Source organism: Myotis yumanensis, unplaced genomic scaffold (genome assembly GCF_028538775.1).
Source record: "Myotis yumanensis isolate MYYU_CA2020_CCGP unplaced genomic scaffold, mMyoYum1.0.hap1 SCAF_2, whole genome shotgun sequence".
Lineage (NCBI taxonomy): Eukaryota > Metazoa > Chordata > Mammalia > Chiroptera > Vespertilionidae > Myotis > Myotis yumanensis.
In genome coordinates, this window is record NW_027223753.1 from 10,110,713 (window position 1) to 10,130,088 (window position 19,376).

Below are 19,376 nucleotides of genomic sequence, written 5' to 3' on the forward strand. Positions count from 1 at the left end.
GAGACCCCGATAAGTAGGTGTTTCTAGATCTATTTCACAGGGAAGGCCCACCTGGGGCTCAGACAGATGGCTTTCTAAAAATGACACAGCCGGTAAGGATGGGTCCAGGAATGAGAACCTCGTTCTATCTGGTTCCCACACCTGTGGTCGTCACCTCCTCTGGTCACCTGTCCTTTTTCTGGAGCAACTGCTGCCCATCGTCCTCTTAGGGAGATGAGGTCATCTGAGCTCTGGGGAGGGGAGCGCAAGCTCGGACCCAGGCCCAGGTAAATAAGTCCCAAGAGCTAAGTGGCTAGGACTGCAGATTGGGGTGCTAAGTAGCTGAAAGAACATAGCCGTGAGATGTCAGTTTATTCATTCGTTCAGTCATCCATCCATCCATTCATTCGTCCAAGCTGCCTATCATTGTTGAGGACCTACTGTGTGCTGGGCCCTGTCCTGGCCACTGGGAATCATAGTGGTGATCAAAACATGCAACATACCCTCATATAGCGTTCAATCTAGAGAGAGAGAGGAAAAACCCTGGCAAACAAAGGGAAATTGAAAGGAGAGATGTGTGTGTTAAAGAAAATAAATCAGATATAATAGATTCAGAGATGGTGCCAACAGAGAGGGCCTCTCGGAGGAGGTGGCATTAAACTGTGACCCGGATGGCAAGAAGGTCGCAACCTGGTGAGGGCCCAGGGGAAGAATATTCCAAATAGCCAGAGCAGCACAGAGGCCCACCCCAGGCGCCCCAGGGAAGACAGCGAGGCTGCAGCCCAGGAGTCCGGAGGAGAGGCGGGGCCATGAGTGTAAGGATATCGAGGACTCCAGCTTGGCCTCTGGGTAGAATTCAACCAAGAGGGGCCCTGCACTGGAGCAAAACTGAATTCCAGCCCTGACGCTCCCTCTGACGTGCTGTGTGACCTGGAGCCAGTCATGTCCCCCTCCCCCTTCCCCTTCCCCGAACTTCATGGTTACTGACTCCTAATGAGGGGCTGGAGGAGGTGACCTCTGGTCCCCTCACCTATGGCCATTAGGTATTTTGTTAGAATGTTCCAGCAGGGCTGGTGCTGGCCAGGGCCTTCAGCACCAGCAGAGGGCAGCACCTGCCCGGCAAAGGGTCCAGCCGCTGCCGCATTCCTCAGAGGGGCAAAGCCAAGCCCTTGAAAGGGCCAGGCCACCTCCTTCCATTGCCGTCCTGGCCAGAGGGCTGACCGGCAGGATCTAGCTCAGGAAACAGGCCCCAGAGACCCCCCTGGCATGGATTTGGGGGAAGAAGTTGCAGGAGGAACAAGTCGCTGGTGGCTCTTGGTGACAGCCCGTCACAGACAGAGCCATCGGCCCCTGCCGGCAGCCCACACAAGCCACCCGGCCCTGTGTCCTGGGGGCTCACCTGCAGGGTGGTTCTGATGATCTGGGGGTCCCTGCGCTGTTTCTCTGGAGGCGTGCAGGAAGGCGGAGGGGGAGGTGGGCACAGGCCAGGCCCTGCCCCTCACCTTCCCTGTGGCCTAGGCCATCCTGTGTCCTCTGCAGACCTCATTGTCCCCATCTGTAAAGTAAAGGGAGTGGAGTGGGTGTTAGTGGTTTTCAACGAAGCTTAAATGGGAGGTGGTCAGTTGGAGAAGTCCTTGGGGTCCCAGAGTATCAGCCAGGCCCCTTCCAGCCAGAGGTTCTAGGAGAGTGATGGTCAAATGTGGGTGCCTAGGAACTTCCCGGAGATCCTGGACACCTCCCCCTCTCCTGGCCCATCCTCAGGGATCCTCACTGGGAATCTGCAGGTTTAACGACCCCTGACCCCTGCAGGTGGTTCACACGAAGGTTCCATAGCCGGACGCTGGCCTCTCGGGCACCTAGACACTTAACCCTGCACGTGTCATCTCTGTCTCCGCAGCTTGGGGCTCTGGTCCACAGTCCTGTCAGCTCTCCCCTGCTGGGCTTCTCGGCGGTCAGCACCTCCCTTCCACAGGGCTACCTCTGGGTGAGTACCCCTTGTCCCCAGCCAGGAGCTCTGGCTCAGGACAGGAACAGGGAGAGAAGCCCCTGGGAGGGTGCTGGAGAAAGCCACCTGCCTGCTGGCCCATTTTGTACACTTTACCCGGCAAGTTCTTCTGGGACCCTGTCCCAGGCTCTGGGTTTGGAGTTGGCAGGTGCCAGACACCTCACCAGGGACAACAGAAAACCAGGGACAAATCAGTGAGCATGACTCTTGCACAGGCCACAGGCCGTGCAGGAAATGAGCGGGAGCGGTGCTGTGTGCCTGGGTGGCAGGTCTTCACCGGGGTCAGGAAGCAGGGCTGCTTACTGCCCATCTCTCAGATCCCAGCCCAGTTTTCTGCTCTCGGGGCTCCTGGCAATGTTTCCCTGGATTCGAATAGGTGACCTCCCCATGCTGCTTATAGTGCCGATTGTGCCTCCCATAGACACTCTTCTGAGGACAATTTGTTCTTCACTGTTTCTCTAGCACATGGTGTTTCCATCCAACCATCCATCCATCCATCCACCTACCTATCCATGTATCCATCCATCCATCCATCCATGTCTCCATCTATCCATCCACCCATTCATCCATCCATTATCCATTTATCCATCCATCCATCCTTCCATCCATGTATCCATCCATCCACCTATGTCTCCATCTATCCATCCACCCATTCATCCATCCATTATCCATTTATCCATCCATCCATCCATTCATCCATCCATCCATCCATCCTTCCATCCATCCATTCATCTATCCCTCCATCCACTCAGCAAGTACACTGTATACCATGTGCTAGACAATACAGTAAAACAGAGAACAGGAAGGTAGGACATTTTAAAGGGGCAGAGTGTATGTTCACTCTTCGTTGGTTGAAATTTAGCCTAAAGACAAGGAGATGGAAAGCTGACTGGGTAACTAGTCCACCTTAGCTCCTTAGCTGGTTTCCTTTGAGCCCGGAATCGAACTCGCTGCCTTGGGGGCTGGGGACAAGTGACCTTCGATGACAGCAGGCTGCATGTGGCAGGAGGCAGCCGCTCCTCGCAGTTATTAGTGCCAAGAAGAAGTTTGGGACAGGTCTCTGGGAGGGCAGGAGCCAAGCTTCGCCTCTGCTCTCACGGTTCTTCCTGACAGCTTCTTTTGTCTCTGTCCCAGGTTGGGGGAGGTCAGGAGGGCGCAGGAGGCCAGGTCGAGATCTTTTCCCTGAACCGGCCCTCACCCCGCACGGTCAAGTCCTTCCCGCTGGCGGCCCCCGTGCTCTGCATGGAGTACATTCCTGAGCCGGAGGAGGGGGAGAGTGGAGATGGAGACAAAGACGAGAGCCACACGGCTGCTGACCCCTCGGCTGCGGTGCATCCGACCATCTGCCTGGGGCTCCAGGATGGCAGGTGAGGGGCTCGGGGAGGAGGGCAGGACTGCGCGGTGCGTGGAGGCTGTTTTGGGGTCCATCAGGTGGAAGGTGGCTTGGCTGGATTCACACTCAGGTCTGTGTGACCCTGAAAACTCAGGTCAGCACCTTGTTAATCCTCACATGAGTATACTTTTTTTCCCATTGATTTTTAGAGAGAGTGGAAGGGAGGGAGGAGGGAGAGAGAGAGAGAAACATGGATGTGAGAGAGACACATTGATCAATTGCCTCCTGCATACATCAGACCTGCAACCCAGGTACATGCCCTTGACTGGGAATCAAACCCGGACCCTTTGGTCCGAGGGCTGATGTTCTTTCTAACCACTGAGCAAAACGGCCAGGGATCAGCATCTTTATTGTGCTGCTTCTGGAACGCCCCACCCCACCCCCCAAGTCTTCCATGAGACAGAGGCCGGGGAGGACCCCATCCTCAAAGGCCACCCATGGAAAATCTGAGCTCCCCTTTGGTGGAACGCAGGCCTGGTTCCACAGAGGGGGCCTTGGAGGGCATATGGGGGGCTGAGTGAGTCACTTGGGCCTCTCCCGGCAGCATCCTGGTCTACAGCAGCGTGGACACGGGCACCCAGTGCCTGGCGACCTGCAGGAGCCCAGGCCTGCAGCCTGTGCTCTGCCTGCGACACAGCCCCTTCCACCTGTTTGCCGGCCTACAGGACGGGACCCTCGCCGCCTACCCTCGGACCAGTGGTGAGGACGTGGGGCTGGGAGCCATCTGGGGACCGTGTGCCAGATGGTTGTGGGAGGCAGGCCAAGGTGGCGGCTCAGAAACGAACCAGGCCATCTCAGAGGTGGGGGGATCGGAGATCCCTGATCTCCATCAGGGTCCCCACAGGAACGGGGTGCTCACTCCTGCACAGGTAGCTCCGCCCATTGGAGGGAGTCTCTAGTGGCTAAGAGCAGGGGTTCTGGGCTCGCACAGACCTGGCTTCCGGGCCAGGCTCTGCCCTGATGCCAGCTGTGTCCATCGGTGAGCCGCTTCTCCTCCTCACGCCTGTCTCCTCGTCTGTAAAATGGCAGTAATGGCCAAACCCACCACTTACGGGTACTGGCAGGTCAAACAACCCCGTGAAGGCAAAGCGCAGGGCCTGGCCCAGGGATGCCAGTGAGGCCGGCATTTGAGTCTCTGATTTCATCGAGCCGTGGACGGCCCCGATCATGACGCTGGAGGGCAGGGCCAACGGTGTGAGCGGCTGTGTTCCAGAAACACGGCGCAGTGCTTGATGTTGGCCATTATCTTAATTGTCTCCACAGCCCTTGAGAATTGCCTCCTCTGTACAGACCCAGTGCTGAGACCGGGAGGGGATGCGCTGGAGCACAGCCACACGGTGCTGGGGTCCCCGGTCCCCTGTGGCTTGTTCAGCTCCTAGTTGGATGATGACAAGAGCCGGGGGTTGTGGGGTGGGGAGAGGGTGCTGCCCTCGAGAGGGCTGATGAGTCCCGTGGCTGCCCAGCCCTTCCTCCCGCTTCCTCCCAGGAGCCTCTAATTGCTGCGTCATCACAGCCTGTTGCAGGGTTATAAACGGATATTTGTACTGAGCTATTTTTTTTTTTTTTTTTTTTTTGCCACTTGGCACTGTGTTGGTATTTTTAATTAGCTTTTGATAAGGCATTTATAGTTTTTAATTAAAGGGGGAAGAGGGAGGGAAAAAATTCTTCTTACCATCGGAGCGTGCCTGTGAATGCAAATATGGGCACAGATCTTTGGGGAGTAGACTAGGGGTTCTGGAGGGACTCCACCCCGCGGCCCCACTGAATACTGTGAGCCACGCTGGTCCCAGTTTGGGCCGCCTTTGGCTCTTCCCTTCCTGGTTCCTGACTCATCAGTTTGGGCGCCCAGGTTGGGAGGAGGGAAGGGGGTGGCGTGTGAGTTTGCTCATAGACCCCACAAACTGAGAGGTTTAAACACTGTAAATTCAGTGACTCATGGTTCTGGAGTTGAGAAGTCCAGGCTCAGGTTGCTGTCAGGGCCACGCTGCCTAGGAAGATACTGAAGAAGGAGCTGTCCCGGCCTGACCTCAGCTCGGACCCCAGCTCGGTGGTCCCTGGCTGCGGCAGCTTGCCTCCCTTCTTCACACGATGTTCTCCTGAGTGCATGTCTGTGTCCATGTTTCTCTCTTTTATAATAACACCCGTCACCTTGGATCAGGGCCCCCCCTCCTCCAGGGTGACCTCATTTTAACTAAATATATCTGCAAACAGCCCCATCTCCAAATAAGGTCACAGGCTGAGGTCCTGGGAGTTAGAACTTCCCATGAATTTTAGGGACACAAGTCAACCCAGTGGGGGTTTTGGCTCTAACCACTGGCCTTCGGCCTGGGGCTAGGACTGGTGGTTTGTCAGAGCCAGAAGGGCCATTGGGCACCATTGAACCCCCCCCCCCCCCACTTCCCAGAGTCTCAGGGGTGAGCTGAGACCTGAACCCTAATGTCCTCCGTCCGGGCCTCGAGCCCTCTCCAGACTCAGGGGGCCTTGGCTTCTCCGAGCAGAACTGGCAGCGTCTGGCCTGGAGGAGAAGGCTGAGATACCTATCCCCCTTGCAAACATTTGTGCATCAGATATTTACTGCGCACCTACTATGCACCATGGGTACGGGGGCCAGCAAGGCAGATGTGACCCTGCCCTCGCAGGGTTTGTAGAGAAAGACAATTAGTTCCGTGAACAAGCAGGGAGCTTACACTTTCATGTCGCCTCTCACCTGGGCTGCCTGTGGCTGGGACTGGGACCATCCGGCTTATCCATGACTGAGCTGTGCGACCTCCTCCAGACTCACCAGGGCCTTGGATACCCCTCAGACATCCCGACTCCATCCCAGCCCAAGCCAGAGCACAGAGCAGGAGCCCTGTGCCTGCAGAACCCACTGCTAGTGCCCCCTGGTGGCCGGGAAGGTCAAGGGTTGTGAATGTTCCAGACCCTTATCCTGGGCTTAGAGCTGGTATAGGATGAGAGGTTACCATCCTGCCTAGGTTTGGCTGAGACCACGACTGGATAAAACTGGCGTCATGGCCCACGCTTTGTCTCCTTGCAAGAGGGCGGGACCAGAAATGTTAGCCTGGGATTTGGCCAAGTCCTGGAGGACCTGTGGGGCCAGCAGCTGAGAAGAGACTGAGGAACTCAAGGTCACCAGGTCACTAACTGTACTGTCAGAGCCAGAGGGGCCTCAGAGTTCAACTTCCAGCTGACAGATGGGGAAACTGAGGTCAAGAGCAGTGTGGCCATGGAAGTCATTCATTCATCTGTTCATTTATTCACTCACTCAGGAAAGATGTATTCTGTGCTCTGAGGTGCCAGGCACTGAGCAGGACCCAGGACTCAGAGAGGAGCCAGACGGCCACTGTCCCCGCCCAGTCCCGTGTCTGAGCAGAGCTACCCGGATCCCTTCTGTCTGCCTCATCTCTGAGCAGGCCCAGGCCTGGGGGCAGGTGTGGGAAAGTCCCTGGTTAGATGCTGGGGCTGTGGGCAGGGTCACCTCCTGCAGGAGGGGCGAGGGGACAGGCTGGGGAGTTAGGCTGCCTGGGGTTGAGACCCAGCTGTGAGACGACCTGTTACTTCGCCTCTTGGAGCCTTAGTTTCCTCACCTGTAAAATGGGGATGAAGACTGCCCCCTGCACAGGCTGCCTGTGGAGGCCAGGTGGGATCAGCCACACAAGTAGCCTGGTGCTTGTTACCTTCATCTGAATGGTTGTCACCGTCCTTATTACTGACCAGGCGTGGGCGACCCTTGGGGCCCCTCTCAGTTTCAATGACTTTTACCCAGTGTCCTGCCTTCGGCTCCAGCTGGATCGGGACCTCCAAAGGCCTTCATCCCCCTTGGCCTGGCAGCACGAGAGCTGGTGAGGGGCCCAGACGGATGGGCTGTCACACAGGGAGTGGGTGTGTGCGTGTGTGTATGAGTGCGCATGTGGGTTCTGTAACATGTATGTGTGTACCTAAAGCCTGGAGGGCAAGGAAGGGATGGAAGGTGGACCCCCCCTTCCCTGGCTGCAGGGGGGTTTGACCTGCACAGAGCTCACAATGATTGTGTTTAAAGTCTTAGAGCTATGGCCGTGAGGGCTGGGAAGAACAGGAGAGGTCAGAGTTCAGTCCCTCGGGTGCAGATGGGAGAGTTGAGTCCCAGCAAGGGGCGGCCTCTGGTTCAGGGTCCCACTGTGGGGACTCCGGTCCAGGGTCCTTTTGACATAACAATACAGGCATTAAACTCCGTCACAGTTTATCATTCTGTCCTGGAGTCAGGACATCTGCAGCGGTTCTCAACCTGTGGGTCGCGAACAATGAAAATACATCCTGCATATCAGATATTTACATGACGATTCATAACAGTAGCAAAATTACAGTTATGAAGTAGCAAGGGAAATAATTTTATGGTTGGGGGGTCACCACAACATGAGGAACTGTATTAAAGGGTCGCGGCATGAGGAAGGTTGAGAACCACTGCAGGACTTACAGGTTCCTGCAGAAGCCCAGCAAGTGGCGGTATGGTCAGAGCCCCTGTGACCCTCAGGAGTAGCAGACCCTGGCTCCGACCTCAGGCAGCCCCGGCCACGCTGTTCCTTGCAGGGTAGAGGTTGTAAGGGCTTTGGTGCCCACTAAGCAGAGCCCCATTTCCTAGTTTTCGGGGTGTGGTCCCAGTATTCTCAGCTGCTTACTGGGAAGGAGGTCACAGTGGAAGGAGCTCTAGCTTCTGGCTATAAGCACTACTTACCCGTGGCCACTGGGGGGCGCTCAAAGCCTTGCATTTTGTGGCTCTGGTGTTCTGGTGGGGCTCAGTGTGCCTGGCTGCCTGTGGTCACTCGCTTGTCCTTGACCCCAGGTACAGCCCCAGTGCCCTATGGAAGCTCTTGGAACCTGAGAGGGCAGCAGGGTGGGGGCGGAGGTGGGGGAGTGGGTCAGCTGAGTTTCAATCCTGCTTGGCCTGTCACCCCTTGGGTGGCTTCGGGCAAGTTCTCAGCTCCCTGCTCTCCATTGTCACATTAGTCAAATGGAGGCAACACCTGTTTCCACAGACGGTTATGTGGTGGCAAATGACTCCAAACAGTATGGGCTAATGAGCACCCTGTACTCTCGAGCTGTGTGATCCGGGCTGGCTATTTAAACTCCGTGTCTCCGCTTCCTCAGTTGTAAAACAGGGATGAAAATAGAAGGCACAGGCTGGGAGTTAGGAAAACAATTCGTGAAAACAGTGCCTGGCGTGCGGATATGTAACGGCATGGATCAACAGCTGTTGTCGCTCCTTGCTGTGTGCCAACCCTGAGCTAAATGCTCTGCACGTTCTATTTAGTCCTGCAGCATCGGCGAGGTGTAGGCATGGTCATCGTGCCCATTTTACAGGTGGGGAAACTGAGGCCCAGAGAGGTGAAGTCACCTGTCCTAGTTCATGCAGGAGTTCAGAGGCCACAGCCAGGATTCTGGCCCTGCCTGCTTCCCATGTGCTCATATGCCCAGGCTGGAAAGACCTGGTAGTGTGTTGGTGGGGAGGGGTCCCTATTCCCCAGCTCTCAGGTGAGCTGGGAGTCTGACAGGTTTAAGTAGGACAGAAGGGAGAGAGGCAGACCTGCTTTACAGGTGGTGTAAAGCCTGGGGTGTGATAGTCTGTCCTCTAAGGGTTCTTCCTGCCACACTGTGGGCAGTGGCTCTCACCGTGTACCCTGGTGGCCCCTCCAGCTCTACCGACAGCTGTGCCCCATCCTGTCACCAGCAGCTGGCTCGGAGGGAGGGTCTATGATGGGGCTGCTTGCAGGGTCCCCTGGAGGGAGTGTGGGGTGGCTGGGCACTGGCCAGCCAGCAGCAGGCTCTGTCCTGCCCCCCAGGCCCAGCTACTGCTGCCTGTCTTTCCAGGGTGTGCCCCCTTCCTCCCCTCTTTCCCACCTGGCATCCTGACAAGACAGGACAGCCACTGGGGTTCTGTGTGACTTAAAGGAAAACCCATCATAGCCAGCAGGGCTTGTGTGCCAGGGAAAATTCTTGGCCCGTTCTTGGGTGAGCGAGCATCCTGGGTGGGCAGGGAGAGCCTTGTTCAGGGCCAGGCCAGCTCCCTTGGTTAGTTCCATCTGCGGGGTGGCGGACTGGGCACTGATTTCTTCTTGGGACTTCCTCCTTCCACACCGGGGGCCGTGGCGTCTCTGGAGGAGAAAGGTCGTCAGAGATTTGGCAAAGGTGGTAGAGTGCCTTATGGTAGGCGAGCAGATCAGCGAGAAGGCAGGTGTGTGTGGGACGAATGAACAGGAGATTGAGGAAGAGGAGTCCAGCCCCCACGGGAAGGGCCACAAACGCAGGCCAATGGGAACAGCCACCATCCCCCACAGAACCGGGTGAGAGGGTTTGTGGAGCCAGGCTGGGCCCCCGCTGCAGGCCGTGGTTCCCTGGGCCTTGACCTGCATCTTCTTCTCCTCCCAGGAGATGTGCCCTGGGACCTGGAGAGCCCTCCCGTGCGCCTGACAGTGGGGCCAGGGCCCATCCGCACCCTGCTGAGCCTGGAGGACGCCGTGTGGGCCAGCTGTGGGCCTCGGGTCACGGTCCTGGACGCCACCAGCTTGCAGACTCAGGTACTGGCCTTTCCTCGTGGCTCATGGCCCCTGCCCACGGGGCCATCAGCTGGGCACACCCTTGCTGACCTTCTGACCTTCTCGCTGGCACGGCTCTCAGCTCCTATCTGTGTCTCAGGGATCGGTTTGTCAGGAAGCAGGGGGGACCACAATCCCTGCTGGGCCCTGCCCTCTGCCCCGACATGCATCCCCAGGGCTGCCGTGAGGGGAAGGTCCTGACTACATTGGGCCATGATCTGCATCCTGAGTTGTGGCTCTTGCTGCCAGTGGAGGTGCCTGTTCTCGCTCTGGTGCCCAGGACCCACCTGGGCTGAGGGGACAGCCAGTGTGGGCATAGTCATCCTGGAGGCCGGAGGCAGAATGGGAACTGAGAGGTGTTTCTGGAAGGATCTTCCCAGGAAGGGTCCGTTGGACCTGGAAGCCCCAGGCCTGAGGGAGCAGAGAAGTTGGCTGTGGATTGTTGGGGAGGGGTATGGGCAGCAGAGCCTGAAGATCTGGGGAAAGCTGGGTGCCACTCGGCCCCTCCCAGGGCCACAGGGCTTTTTGGAGGGGGTGGAAGTGGGAGGCACCCCTCCCTGTCCTGGCTGTGCCCCACTCGGGTCTGCTGGGCATCCCTCCATCGAGGGGTGTGGTTTGCCAGCACCTGCTTCAGATGGGACCCTGGCTCTGCCCTGCCAATCTGTCCGCCCTTGGACAAGGCACTGAGCCTTCCTGGGCCTGTCACTTCATCTGTAAAATGGGAGATGGTGTAGAGCTACCTAAGTAGTGAGTGAGAATGTTTATGTAAAGGGACTGTTTCCCACAGTGCCTGACACAAAGTAAGTGTCCGATGAACCCAAGTTATCACTGTACTTGTTTGCCGAACTGAAATCCTCGTCGCCACATTATGTGGCTCATGTGGAAAATCACGCTGCTTCCTGAGAGTCCGTGTTGGTGGACGTGTGTCCGTATTGCATTGTGGGTCCGTCATCCTCTCCCTTCACTGCCAGGGATGCTTCCTCCTGCTGACAGCTGCCTCGGCGCGGAAGACAGATGGACCAAGGGAAGCAGAGGGGCCTGGGCTGGGGCTGGGCCCTGCCCACCTCTCGTACGATTCTGCCCCTCACCAGCCACGGTGCCTGCAGCTCTGGCCTGCAGTCCCTGTCGCCAGGTGGCCACCAGGCTGCAGCTCGAGGCTGGGGTGATTTAAGACTAGTTCTGGGTCCGCCACTCTTAGACAGGGATCAATATGGCCTTTCACCTGCTTTGCACACCATGGAGGCGGTTGGAAAGTGCTGGGTGGGGGAGGCGGGTGGAGGAGGGGGTGGGGAGGGAGGCTTCCCAGCGGGGCCAGCGGGAGCACGCGCCTGGTCTGCAGCCAGGGAAATGGCAAAGTTTGTGTGGGCAGCTCGCCTTCAGCACACACGATCCTCGGGCACAGTAACGAGGTGATGGCCATGCATGTTTAATACAGCCGCGCTCCGCTGCTGCTTGCAATAGAGAGGGAGCCTCCGCCCTCGCGCCCCGGCTCGGAAAACAGCTTGGTCTGGGGCTGCTAATGGCCTCCCCATCTGCATGGCTGCTCCACGTTGGTCTGGGCTCCACATTCGTCTCATCTCGTCTTGGTGCCTCGCATGGCCAACCAGGCTCGGAGGAGGGGGCTGGAGATGGCGCTGCTGTCTGGGCTGCTGTGGCCTCGCGCGGGTGCCGCGGACTCAGCACCTGCAGGAAAGGGCCCTTGTGTGAGCTTTTCAGCCAAATGCCTCACTTTAGAGAGAGGGCATCTCTTAGCAGCCGACCCTCCTTCTCCCCCCCCCCCCCCCCACCCGTCAGGCTCCCCCCGCACCCCTCAGGCTCTAGAAAACCCGCTCTGGGGATTTGAGATACTTAATGCTGCTCAGAGCTCCAAGCCCAGAGGAGTATATTGTTGACCAAGGCTGTGGCTCTGGCCCAAATTCCAAAGCATAAGGGGGTTCATCTAGGGCAGTGGTTCTCAACCTTCTGGCCCTTCAAATACAGTTCCTCATGTTGTGACCCAACCATAAAATTATTTTCGTTGCTACTTCATAACTGTAATGTTGCTACTGTTATGAATCGTAATGAAAATATCTGATATGCAGGATGGTCTTAGGCGACCCCTGTGAAAGGGTCGTTCGACCGCCAAAGGGGTCGCGACCCACAGGTTGAGAACCACTGATCTAGGGAGTATGCTAACTCTAAGGAGTTCTCCCTGGCTTCTCTCATCCCCAGGAAGTAATAGCAACCAACACATATTGAGAACTTAATGTGGACCATTTATAGGTTTCAGGACTTTGCATAAATTAACTTACTTCATCCCCGAATTCCTCTCTGAGATTAGTACTCTTATTACTCCCACTTTACAGACAAGGAGACAGAGGCACCGAGAGGTTAAGTGGCTGGCCCAAGGTCACACAGCTAGAGGGAGGCTGAGCTGGGATCTGAGCGCAGGCCCCCACACCCGAGTCTGCTCGTGACCTTTGTGCCGGCCGCCCTGGAAGGCTAAAGGCTCCGTCTCCTTTGGGCTGCACTGTCCCTGCAGTTTCTGTCCCATCCTACGTGCCCTCTCGGGAACTCTCATTTGTTCACACACCTGCTTTTTCCACCAACCCGTCTTCGGGGCCCAGGATTGCTCACGTAGCTCACTCACATGGCAGGTGCACCGGAAAGGGTCGTGGAGGACAGACAGGTGGTGTCCTGCCTTCCCGGCCCTCATGGAGGGTGCTGGATGGAATGACACGAGGAGGACCCGGTGTCGGCTCCCCAGGAGCTCAGGGTCAGCCAGTAGGAGGCCCATTGGGAACCCAGGGGAGGTGGGTGCCAGATGCAGCCAGAGGAGGGACGGGAGCAGGGAAGGTTCTCAGAGGGCGGGATCCCTGAGGAGGCTGGGCTCTGAGGGGTAAAGGAAGAGAGGAGGCAGGAGGATGCTCTAGGCAGAGAGAGCCCCATGAGCCAAGGCCAAGCCAAAGACACCCCGGTGTGTGTGGGCCCCGGGGTGGTGTGGATGGCTCCCCGGGAGGCCTCCAAGGCGGGCCGCCCGGGCTGTCTCCATTAGGCCCACTTGGCCCCCGCTGGCTGCCCCTGACCTTGCCGAGCCCGTCCCCCGGGGAGCAGCGCCCGCAGTCTGTCTCAGGGTGTGACGCTTGTTCAGCTCCTTGATCCCAGTGGAGGCAGCAGCGAGGCTGTTAAATAGTAATGCAGCTTGCCAGGGCCTGTGTCAACACCGCATCCCCCGTGTTCATTATCTCCATCGGCGGCCACCTTCAGAGTCTGATCCAGTTGTCTGGAGTCATTTTACCCGATCGCTGGAGGGGACAACCAGCGGTGGGATGATGGTTGCATCTCAATTAAAAAAAAAAACTTATTGGGGACAGGCGGAGAGGAGGCCTGTGGTGTGCGGGTGTGCTCTGGGAGTGGGGGCGATCCGGGCACCGGGCAAGGCTTGCTCCTCGACACGGCACGGGCTGGGGTCTCCATCACCCCTGCTCATAGGAGGTGGCAGTGGCGGCAGGGATGGGGGGTGGAGACTGGGCTGGGTTCTATGTGATTAGAGCCTCAGGTCGAGGCGGAGACCAGCTGGGCCCATGTTGTAGATGGGGAGGTGGGCCAGAAGGCAGGCCTTCCACCTGTAGTCGGTGGCCCCCGCTCCCCAGCCACGCTGACCCCTTGTTGGTCTCTGAACATATTAAGCTCCTTCCCACCACCAGGCCTTTGCCTCTGCTGTTCCCCTGCCTGGAACACCATTCCCTCAGCTTCCCTTGGGCAGCTCCTCCTCCTCTTAGCTCAGCTGCCACCTCCTGATGGCTCCATTAGTGTCTCCTCTGCCCGTCACAGTCTTGACACAGTTCCTGCCTTTACTGTCATCAGAGCATTGACCATGGTCTGAAATTACCTCCTGACCAGGGTCCGTCGGCCCTCGCTGGGCTGTCCACAGAAGAGCACAGGGCCTGGCCTGTCTGGTTTGCTGGGTCCCAGGGCCGGGCCCCGCCCCGCCTCTCGGCCAGTGATGGTGGGAGAAGGTGGGGATGCCCTGCCTGTGTGGGGCAGGCCCCAGGGGGGGCTGGTGGGAGTGTGCCGTGACCCGTGACCATTCCTTCTGGGTGGAAGGTTGACAATGGGCGGGAGGAGGCTCAGGGCGCCGGCCGCTGGAGAAGTGTCCTGAGAGAACGTGTGCCTTCCAGGAAGTGGGACAGAGGGGCCACACCTGGAGAAGGCGGAAGGAATTTGGTAAAGGGCTGGTCAGAGGGTCTTGTGCCCAGGAGGGTGGGTCCTGCTCGGGGCAGGTGGGACATATGTGGGCGGGACAGCCGGGTCACCCCGAGGTCTCTGCTCTGACCTGCCAGCCTTGAGACGCTTCCGTGGCAGTCCCTTCCCCAGAGCCCCCTCGGGACTCCTGGTCCTGCCTGGGAAGGGCTGGAACACAGGCAAGTTGTGCCCTGGTTTGGGGACCAGGCCTGGCTCCCGTCCACAAGGTTGTTGTGAGGGGTAATAGGGGCAACCCTCTCCCAGAAGACCCCGGCTCCCCCACCCTCGGAGAAGTCTGTGCAGACCATATACCCCTGCTCCCCACCCTGACAAGACATGCCTGGCGCATAGTAGGTGCTCACTGAGGGGCTGTGAAGGACAGAGGGCTTTTACCTTAGGGAAATGGGCTCTGTCTGGGAGAGTGTGTGTGTGTGTGTGTGTGGGGGGGGGGGGTGTCCGCTAAGTGTGGAAGGGAGTTGTGGGCAGAGCAGGGGTCTGAGGGCTTGATTTTAACCGCTTTCCGGGCTGGCGGACACATGCCTCCCAGTGGCTCCCGGGCACAGATACCTGCTGTCACTGAGCACATCAGATGAGAAACTCCTCCGGGTTCCTGGGCACTAGCGGCCCTCAGACTTCCCCCTGCCCACCCCCAGGGACACGCCTTCCCCACCCTTAATTTTCACGTTTAGTGCCCAAACTTAGTTTGCATGTATTAGCTGTTGTAAATCTATCACAACAGTGAGGCGCAGCATGAATAATGCATCACTGGGCTGTATTAGTTTTCTGTCTCCTATCTTATTTATGACACGAAACGGGTGGGAATTTGCAAAAGCGAAACCCAGGCGCAAGGCTTCTTGGGTAATGGTATGCAAATTAACGTGAGGGCGGAAAGATCCGCTAAGTCCTTCGTGCTGGCCCCGCCTTTGGGCCGGCAGGGCCTGGGGATCGGGTCGCCTCCCTCCACGGAGTTCTCCCAGTGCAGCAGTCCTGCCTTAATTTTTCCCCATTTTGGTGTGTGTCTCATTGTTATTGCTGTCATCCTGTTCTTTTTTTTTTTTTTTTCAAATTACAAGTTGGCAGGTGAGACTTGAGAAATCGATTTTTCTAAAGGTTGCAGAAGCTTCCCTGGAGGCTCTGACAGTAACAAGTTCCAGGAGGGTGCGTGGCTTCCAGCAGCATGAAGAACTGAGGTTAGATGCTCAGAAGAACTTCCTTTCAGGAGGCTTGTGAAGGGCAGGGCGTGGGGGTGGATTTGGGGATCCTGGGGGCGCCCTTCCTGGGGGCGTCGGGGGCTCAGGACTGTGGTTGCCAACTCTGCTCCTGAGTCTGGGTGTCTCAGGGCACGTCTTGAGGGGCTGGGGCTGGCTAAGGGCAGGGCTCCAGGCCCCTTCTCTTCTCATCGGGAAGAGCTCAGGTCTTATATCCAATATTAGGACCCCCAGCCCTCAGGCCCAGAAGATTTACGTTGATGAGAGGATTTCGTGGTTGGAAAAAACGTGGTTTGAAGCTGTTGGCTCAGGAACAAGTTCTGTAAAGCCACAGAGGAGAAAAGGGAGGCAGCAGGGGAAGGCTGATGGGAGGGGACATTGTGCAGAGAATAGGGGGGTGGGGGGGTGGCCACTGGAGGTGAGTGTGGGGCAGCAGGTGTCAGTCCTCTTCCTTCTTGGCACCTTGGCTGTTAGGGTCTGTCTGTCCTTCCCTCCACCTGGCTCCTCCACGTCCTCCCACCTCTGCATGGTCACGCTCCCTCCGAGCGCTGCTGCAGTGAACGGAGAGGACAGACACCAAGGGAGCAGCCGCCCAGCCCCCTGGAACTGGACGGGGCCACACGGGGCCACAGACAGACCCACTGGGTGCCGGGCCCTGTGCTGGGCCCTCACGTACAGTGGAGGCTGAGATTGCGAGCCAGAGCCGGGCTGCGGGTGTAGTCACCATCCCATGAGGTCACACAGGCAGAGGGTTAGCCGTCCGGTGCTGAGTGCTCACTCAAGCCCTTAGGTGCTGCCAGCTCAGGCCCCGCAGCCGGGCTGGGGGAGGGTCTGCCTGGCGGGACCCTCCTGGAGAGGCATTCCTGGCTTCCTCAGCTGCCTGGTCCGAGCTCAGCTCAGATGGTGGTCATTGTGGGCTTGGGAGCTGGGCTGGCTAGCTTCAGCCCCTGGCTTGACCACTGAGTGCCTCAGTTTCCCCAACTGTAAAATGGGATAATTACAGAACCTACTCCAGGCGAAGCTTGATATATGTAGAGCACAGAGTGTAAGTAGTGCTCCGATGACCAGAGGCAAAGGGCCCAGGCAGGGGCTACAGGGAACTCGGTCTGCTCTTGGAGCTGGGAAGCAAATAGAGTGCAGAGCAGCCATAGCCAGACATCTGGAATTAAGTTCTGAGGCCTGGCTGCTGGGGATCCTTCCAGATCAAAGCTCCCATCACATCCAACCCTGCTTCAGAACTGTCCAGGCTGCCTCTTCCAGGCCCTGGCTCTTCCAGCCCCTGGCCCAGGGGTAGGCACTGCCAGCACTTTCAGTCCCTGTACCAGGTCCCTGTCCTCATGGACCTGCCCCTCCGGGGTGGGTGTGGTGGTGGGGGTCATGGCTTGGCAGAGACCACCCCCACCCCCAGGGAGTTAACTCTTATTGAAACTCACTCCTCTCAGAGGCTGTTCCAAGCCCTTGGCAAGTAGCAACTCCTGTAATCCTTACAGCAGCCCTTTGCAGTAGTTCTCTTATCACCCCCATTTGAAAGTGGAGGAAACTGAGGCAGGAAGTGGTGGAGCTGGACTTGGACCTGACAGTCTGGCTCTGAGCCCCTGGCCTCACGGCCTGTCCTGAGTAGGAAACAGATGACAAGCTAATCTCAGGCCACAGTGAGTGTCATGCGGAGGGCGAGCCAGGCACACAGAGCTCCGCCTCCTCTGTCCAGGACGGTTCACTCCGTTCCGAGCCTCGCTTCCTCCCCCGATCAGAGGCTCAGGGGTCCCACCTCCTGGTGGGGGTTGCAGGACTCTGTGAGGTGAGCTGAGCTGCGTGACTGTAACCCGGGCATGCACAGGTGCCGGAGGTGCACGTCCCGTCTCCACTGCTCGGCCTCCATAGGTCCCTGTGATGGCTGGGCCGGGAGCAGGCACCAGGCACCTGCTTGTACAGGGCAAGGCGGGAGTGGCTGCTGGGGCACGATCATGCAAAGGTCTCCCCTCAGGTGTCCATGGAGAGGAACCGCTGCGCTGGCTCATATAATTGAAGAAAACAAAAGGAAATTAAATAGCACTAATGAGGAGAATATCGAGTCCACGTTCTTTTATTTTCCGCTTCTCCCAGAATGGCCAGATGCGCCGGAGGATTTAATTTGTTTTCTTTTTAAAGGCAAAATGTCAGTGTGGCAGCAGCCGGATAGCCTCCCAGCCATGGCGCTCTCTGTGCCTCGGCCTGGGCTGTGGTTGGGGTGGCAGGGGGTCAACTCCAAACTCTGTGCCCACCCTCTTATGTGCTTTGTGACAAGTAGGCTTAGCGCAAGAAAGTTTAACTTTTGGATGCCGGTTGGCCATCTTTCTAGAAAAATGCACCAAAGACACCAAACTGCACCATCAGTTCCAAAGTGGGTTGCTAAAAGTTTGGGACTTGCTCTCAGTCCTGAAGCTGATGGGGCTGTCTGTCCCTCTGTCCCTTCTAGGTTTCCGTGGGGGCCCCGAGCTAGGAGAGCCCAGCTTCCTGTGAAGTCTCTTGTTAGTCAGGAATGGCCTCATCCCCCTTTACAGATGAGTACACTGAGACCCAGAGACGTTAACTGACTGCTGGTGAGAGGTGGATGCCTCGGTCAGAAAGCACCTGGAATGCCCGAGCTGGTTTGGCTCAGTGGATAGAGCGTCGGCCTGTGGACTGAAGGGTACCAGGTTCGATTCTGGTCAAGGGCACATGCCTGTGTTGTGGACTTGATCCCCAGTAGGGGGTGTGCAGGAGGCAGCCAATCAATGATTTCCTCTCATCATTGATGGTTCTCTCTCTCTCCCTCTGATGTCAATAGAAATGTATTTAAAAAAAGAAAAAGAAGAAGAAATGTGCCTGGAAGGGCAGCTCTGCTTTGAGTGCGTGGTCGCTCGGCCTAGACCGGGTCGGATTCTGACAGCAGAGTGTCTAGGCATCGGCCGAGGCTCACGTGTGTGTGCGGGGCTCGGAAATTGCGTGTGGGCTTTGGAGTCCCAAGAGGGTGACCAACCGCCCTGGTTTGCCCAGGATGTGGAGCTGGATGTCTCGTGCTACAACGGGGACCTCCCTGGGCAAACTGGACAAGTGGGTCACCCTAAGCTGCAATCCTGGCTTCCCCTGCTTCCTAAGCACTGTGACTTAGTGACTGTTACTCACCTGGAGCGTGACCTCGGGCTGATGGAGTGACTCCACACTGCGGGTTCTAGAAGCTTCCGTGTCCCGCCCGTTAGATGAGGATGGACTGGTGGTGCTGGGTGTTAGGTGGAGGCAGAGTTGCGGAGGGTCTATGGCTGGGCTCCGGCCCAGGATGGGCCTCCTAGGCCAGAAGGGGTGGTGACTGAGCAGGGAGTGGGAGGCCGGAACCCCTTTACACTACACCCCACCAGGGTGCTGGGCCTGAGGGTGCTGGGGAGTTCACTGAGCTTGGGTCCATGCCCAGCTCCGCCCCTGCCTGTGGGTCACCCGGCTCATCCCGTCCCCTTTCTGGGCACGTTCCTCTTCTCTCATAAGGGTCTCTGTGAGGATGGAACACTGCGGCCTGGGAAAAGCCTGGCACATAGTAGGAGCCCAACCAACAGAGCTGCCAGCCCCCGGCCTTGGCCCCAGCAGCTCCTGGCCCCCGAAAGCCCCAGCGTTCCTTCCCGGCTCCTTGGCATCATCTTAGCTCTAATGACTCTGAATTCTGAGCTGCTCACCTGGGAATTTCTAGAAACCAAGCACAGAGCGTCACCTGGAGGCACATAAATATTGTACGACTGGGGTTGGGCTGTGTCAGCACTATTTGGGGCCGTCTCACTCACCGAAGCCCTCTGTGCAGTGCCTGTGGGGGCTGCTGTGAGGCTGCAGGGACAGGGCGAAGGGGACAGGGTGCCGTGAGCGGGTGCAGGACACCAGGTTTCTTCCCAGCGCCCCGACCGGGTCCTGACTGCAGCCAGCGTGCACGGAGCACCCGTGTGCAGCCCTGTCCCTGGAGCCTCCCAGCACCATGGACAGAGAGAGAAGACCCAGCT

General features: G+C 57.8%; 1 protein-coding gene across 5 annotated transcripts in view; it reads left to right on the forward strand.

The window, feature by feature from the left end:
- ARHGEF10L (Rho guanine nucleotide exchange factor 10 like) overlaps nucleotides 1-19,376 on the forward strand; it is a 147,821-nt gene that overhangs the window by 112,129 nt on the left and 16,316 nt on the right. For all 5 annotated transcript variants that reach the window (XM_070404203.1, XM_070404202.1, XM_070404204.1 and 2 more), the window contains 4 exons: nucleotides 1,877-1,963; nucleotides 3,119-3,351; nucleotides 3,922-4,076; nucleotides 9,780-9,928. In XM_070404203.1, coding sequence (XP_070260304.1) covers nucleotides 1,877-1,963; nucleotides 3,119-3,351; nucleotides 3,922-4,076; nucleotides 9,780-9,928 — 624 coding nt within the window. The remainder of the gene's footprint in view (nucleotides 1-1,876; nucleotides 1,964-3,118; nucleotides 3,352-3,921; nucleotides 4,077-9,779; nucleotides 9,929-19,376) is intronic.